The sequence below is a fragment of the Passer domesticus genome, chromosome 6, assembly GCF_036417665.1.
Source record: "Passer domesticus isolate bPasDom1 chromosome 6, bPasDom1.hap1, whole genome shotgun sequence".
NCBI lineage: Eukaryota > Metazoa > Chordata > Aves > Passeriformes > Passeridae > Passer > Passer domesticus.
The window spans coordinates 2,863,335-2,869,324 of NC_087479.1; the positions used below are offsets into that span (position 1 = coordinate 2,863,335).

A 5,990-nucleotide genomic window follows, 5' to 3' on the forward strand; every position below is an offset into this window, starting at 1 on the left:
AGATTCACAGTGTGTGGCATTGAACGCCTCTATGGCTGAGATGAATAAAACCATGCACACTCCAGATTCTGCAAAATTGCATTTTATTGAAACAGGAGCAAATAATTTCCCAGCTTGCCACTCAGAAATGCCCTAACTTTGGAGCATTAATATTGGCCCCAACACATAGAAACACTGTATATGTCTTTACATGTATATAAATATGATACAATAAATGAAATATATTATAAACATGCAGTATATAATACATATTACACAGTTATATTCAAATATAATTTATACAACATTTATATAAGCTATGTATATTAAATATGTTATAAATATATTTATTTTATGGAAACCATCCAGACAAAAATATACTAAGAGCAACAATATGTGTCACAAGAGATAGTGACACTTAATACTTGTTCTACTCTAACAATTTAAACGTAATTACACATTCAACCCTTTAAAGTTACTTGTTATCCTCACATCATAACTACATATTTCGTATATTTTATGTAATTTCCATCAGAATAGTGCTTTGTTCTAGGGTAATATACAAGCATATATAATTTATAAAAATTATAGTTTATAAAAGGAGTACACTATATATATATATATATATATATATATATATATATATATATATATGTGTAATAAAAATCGAGATTCCTCTGTATAAAAAATTTCTGGTCAACTCCAAATCCTGGTGGTCCAGTGCTGATGTGAAGGTGTCCATTCCAGGGAGAAGGAGAGGCTCCATCCACTGACTGATCCTGGGCCAGCAGTGCCGATTTTTCCTCTTGGTCCTTCTTGCCCCGTTGTTTTTCTCTTTCTCTGTCCCACATTCCCACTTCTGTCATGCTTGAAATTTTACCCCTTTTCAAAGGCCGGGAAAAGCTGCATGTTGCAGGTGGGCTTTGGAGAGGTTGGCCCTGCTTGTACGGCACGTGTTCTCTTTGTGTGCTTTTTCAGCAATGGGAGAGTTCCTAGGCAAGCAGGGCTCAGTGCGGTCGGGGCGCTTTGTTGGCAAATGAAAAGATGCAAGGAGGTAGAAGACAGCCGCCCGTGGCCCTGCACCTGCTGAGGCGGCAGGAGAGGCAGTGGGACCTTTGCCAAAGCTTTGCAGGCATCCTCTTCTCCTGAAAGCACCAAATGGGGGCTGCAAGGTGGTTCTCTGCTGGCAGCTGCGAGCAGCACAAGCACAGCTCTTTGCTCAGAGCCATAACTCTTCCCCTTCATCCGGTAAATCCTCAGCAAGAAGGATTCTTCTGAACCACTTGTAGAGAATGTGGTACTCATAGAGTGCATGGGCATGGGCAGCTGGCTGCTGGGCCAGGTGCTGGAGGAGATTGTATGGCTCAGCTCTTTGGACATCTGCGGGTAGGTTGATGTCCTGAGGAAGCCTCTGGTTGCCCACAATGAAGTGGTGGAGGCATTTTGCTCGCAGACATAAGTGCAGGCTGTTGATGATATCCAGCAGTCGTACCACGAGATCTCTCCTGCGCCACTCTGAGACGGGTGTGATGTTGAGCAGGTGCATGACAATGGTCTTCATGGTGTAGGTGGAAAAGCTGAAGCCCAGAGGAAGACGGGTGAAGAACTGCAGGCATTTGAGGTGCAGGCTGTCAGGGGGGGCCTGCCTGGCAATGTGCTTGAAGAACTCAACCTCTGCCACAGCGTAGGACTCGGGCCAGGTTGTGCTTGCTGTGTAGGCCTCTCTAGGCTGGCTGCACACAAAGATGGCTGAGTCACCTCTCCGCACGCCGAAGAACAGCTCAATCCTGAAGCTTTCCTGCCCGTAGGACACCTGGAATTGGCAGGAGCGTGTGGAGGGCATCAGCCTTAAATGCCAGTTGTGTGACTGAGGCAGAGCTGGCCAGACTGCTCTCACCAGCTGGTAAAACCAGCGGGCAGTTTTCTGCACGTCCAGGTAGGAGCCGGTGCACAGGGTGTCTAGGAGGCTGGGATCCTGATTGCTGCTCAGCTCCTCCTCGGGGTGGTGCAGGAAGCACAGCATGTCCTCAGGCTGCTGCTCCCTGCTGCAGGTGCACTCCAGCTGCACGCGGACACGGAAGTTCCTGACGTGCCTCTGCTCTTCACTCTCCAGCTCCAGGTGGAAGCTGTGGCCCCGGGGAGGAGTCATGGGGATGAGCACGCTGTAGACGACATCCTGCTCACGGGGACTCCAGCCTTCAAAGGCACTGCCCACCCCGATGGCTCGTTGCAGGACCGGGTAGAAACTGTTGGCCAAAACATGGCCAAAGTACATGGTATAATTATCCATGAGGTCAGTTATCCACTCACAGCCTCTCTGCAGGTCCTGTACAGGCCACTGGATGCGCTCCATTACAACTTCTCCAAGGAAATCGTCAAAATCATCCTCTTCTTCTTCTTGGACTTCATTTGCAGCATCGTTGTTGTTTTCTGCAACTGCAGCCTCATTGACATCTTCATTGCCAACGTTGTCTTCTTCGTCAGCCGCAACATTGCCCGCTTCCTCTTCATCTGCCCCACGGTTGTCTTGTTCATCCTCCTCTCTGCTCAGGCTGTTTTTCCACCCAATCAACCAGAGGACCAAGAGAAGGGCCAGGAGCACAGCAACAGCTAAGAGCTGCAAGAGCTGCACCTGCTTCAGCTGCTCCTGGGTGAGCTGTTCCACCTCCTGCTCCAGATGAATCCTCTCCCATTCCAGATGCTTTGCACGCGCTTCCATGCGCAGACGTGTTTCCTCATCCAAAGCGTCAGCCACGTGCTGTGGGTACTGGATGAGGCTTTTCAAGAGCATGAAAAGGAACACCATGGGCTCCATGGTCTGCAGGAGGAGGGAGAGAAGGCCATGAGTGGGGTGGGGATGGTCACGGCTACTGGTTGCTGGAGAGAGGATCATCAGGGATGCGGGCGCAGGAAGGACAGGGCCCCACACAGCCAGCATGCAGGCAGCAAGGCCTGTCTCCCTGCCCCAGCAGCTCCAGCTCCAGCCCTGTGGCCTGCCCAAGGTTCTCCTAGGCGGGGCTGTCCCTGCACGCAGAGGGAGAAGCCAGCCCCAGGTGCAGTGTTTCTGCCCCAGCCCTTGTTCCCAGCACAGCCTCCCCACCACGTGTGCACTCACCGCTTGCCAAAGCAATGCAAGGCCAGCGTGAGCTGCTGGGGCCTTTCTTTGCTGCCGGCATTGTGACACGTGCCCCGTGATGTCACACGTGTCACAGCACGTCACAAGCCAGCCAACCACACCCTCTGTGTCCTGAGCCGACTCGTGGCTCAGGCACTCAGAGTGGCCCTGCTTAGAGCTGCCCTTGACTGAAACTTTTCCAAAGCACTCCCATTGTTGTCTCTTTTGCAATGATTTTCATCTGCCCTTCCTTGGCAATCTGATAGATATCCCTGTTGGAATGTAGCCTTGAGGATCATTGAGTCTGAGCTTTGACTCCTCACTGGTTGAGCTACACTTAAATCTGGAACTGAGTGCGGTTGAAAAAGTCTCTCACAATCCCACAGTGCAACTGCAAACTTCACACTGCCCACTGCTCCAATCGGCCAGCTCCCCAGATGCCACTTCCACATGACTTTTTAACCGTTCTGAGGGTGCTGACTCAGCCATTTCCCCAGGCAGCCTGTTCCCAAGCTTGACATCCTTGTTGTTGAAGGAATATTTCCTGGAGAAATCCAAGCTAAGCCTCTCGTGGCACAACTTGAGGTCATTTCTTCTGCTCACATTGTTTGTTCCCTGGGCAGATAGAATGGCCCACACTTAGTTATAACCTGCCTTCATTTGCATCGTGCCAGGCCATTGGGCTGTGAAAGCAGCTGCTGGCCAAGGAGAGAAGGGTGGTGCATTTGCACTGCACTTCCCACCATCCAGTGGGACAAAATGGGTTCTGGATGGGCAGAAGAGCTTCACTTTGCCCATCAGGGTTTCTCTGTGTAGAGAAGCTTTATGCCAAATACATCAGCCAAGGGAATTCATCCCTATCAAGGCAGAAGAGAAAAGCAGATTTTTCCTTGTAGAAAATGGGAAGGTTTGGGGTGAAAGTCAGTGCTGGAATGACATGGGATGTCCATGTGGATTTTGCTATCCTGCAAGGCCACCCTGTGAAGAGGGGATGGATGTCGACAGCCATCCAGCTTTGGCCACAGCTTTCTGCCCGTGTGTCTCTGGAGCCTTGGAGGGGAAGGCTGCGTGGCTGGCGGTGCCTTTCAGCAGCTCTCCTGCTACCAGCCCTGGCTGCCCCAAGGCTCTTTGGACTCAGCACAGGTGCTGGAGCAGGAAGAAATGATCACCGGGCTTTGGAGACCCCAGAGACAAGTATGGATGATGGGTGTGCAGAGAAGACAGAATCAGCAGTGCACAGCTGCTTCTCTCAGCCATCAATCACAGAAAATTCCAACGTTACTGTTTGGGTTGGGGGTCTTTGTTGTGTTTGTTTGGAGCTTTTTCCTCCACGGGAAAACCTGAGGCATTTGCCATATTGTACACCTGGACTGGAGAGGTCCACGCTCAGTGCTGCCTAGATGGAAGTCAGAATTGTGCCTTTGTCTCTCCCTTTCCCCTGTTAAGATGTGTCAGTGGGAGGGATTGATAGGTAACAGCGTTTCTCTTTTCTCACCTTGTGCTCAGGAGCTGGGAGAGCCGCCCAGCCCCCTCCCCTGTCCCAGCTGACCCTAGGAGGGTTCTGCAGTAGGGTAAGGTGGCATGTTGCCAGTCTTTAAACTGCCAGGACTGGTGCTAGCCAAGGTGGAAGACTCATCGCTATGGCTTTGAGTTGGCTCACAGCTGCCAGCATCATGGCTATGTCCCACTCCACATTGGTCCTGCTATCAAGTCGGAGGGCACGAGCATGACTGTGCTAAGTCCATCTGGAAACCATGACTCCATGTGCCACCTCCACACATTGCTGCAGTGCCTCAAGCAATGACAATTCCAGCAATTCCATGGTCAGCTGTTGCCAGTGCTTGACAACTCTTTCAGAGGAGACATTTTATCTTAATACCCAATCTAAGCCTCCCCTGGCAGAACTTGAGGCACTTTCCTCTTGTCTTCTCCCCTTGTTTCCTGGGACCCAAGGCTGATCTGCGCCAGCCCCACGCTCCTGTCTGGGAGCTGCAGAGCGTGAGAAGGTTCCTGTCGGATGCTGCCTGTGACTGCAGCCGTGTGTGCCCCACTCTCAGTGTGGCCAGCACTGGCGGCCCTGCTGCCCTGCTCCTGGAGCCCTGTCCCGGGCAGAGCCGTTCCCTGGCCGGGCACGGCCCCATGGGCTGCTCCCTGCTGCGGCCTGGGCTGGCCCCAGAGCAGGGTCCCCCTGCAGGTGGCCCCGGGCCGGCCGCGTGTCCCCAGCAGGCTGTGCCCGGGCAGCTGCCTCAGCCGTGAGGGCCGCAGAGCTGCGGGAGCCCACGGCTCTCTGCCGGCCGCCCTGCAGAGCTCCCAGCTGCAGCTGGCAGGGCCTGAGCGCCCGCCCTGCGCCCTGCCGCAGGCACGGACAGGCCAGGCCCCGCTTGCTGCCCTCATGGCGGCACTCCTGGCCCCAGCGCTCTCCAGGGCCTTCTCCAGGGGCACCTTCCTGCGGCCTTTGAGTCCCTGCCCGGGAGCCAGCAGAGACCTGTAGAGGGGCTGTTGGCAAGGGCCTGCAGGCACAGCGCCAGGGCCAGAGGCTTCCCGGTGCCACAGGAAGGGCAGCCTTAGGCTGAAGATGGGCAAGGAATTCTGGCCTCAGAGGCTGCTTGGGCCTGGCCCACGCTGCCCACAGAAGCTGTGGCTGCCCCATCCCTGGCAGTGTTCCAGGCCAGCTTGGATGGGCCTTGCAGCAACGTGGCCTGGCGCAAGGTGTCCCTGCCCTTGGCAGCTGGGCTGGAACAAGACAATCTCTAAGGGCCCTTCCAAGCTAAACCTTTCTGGGACTCTGTGACCAGAGGGGCTGGGTGCAACTCGGCTCAATTTCTGTTTCAAGCCAATTCAGCACTCTCCGTTTGATTTCAAGGAATATGTTCATGAGCCCAGATTCACAGTGTGT

At 53.2% G+C, this 5,990-nt stretch overlaps 1 protein-coding gene across 1 annotated transcript; it reads right to left on the bottom strand.

Moving 5' to 3' along the window:
- Positions 1-1,198: 1,198 nt before the first annotated feature.
- On the bottom strand, positions 1,199-2,794 carry LOC135302000 (inositol 1,4,5-trisphosphate receptor-interacting protein-like 1). Its single transcript, XM_064422583.1, has one exon. The coding sequence runs from the start codon at positions 2,792-2,794 to the stop codon at positions 1,199-1,201; it is 1,596 nt and encodes a 531-aa protein (XP_064278653.1).
- Positions 2,795-5,990: the final 3,196 nt, after the last annotated feature.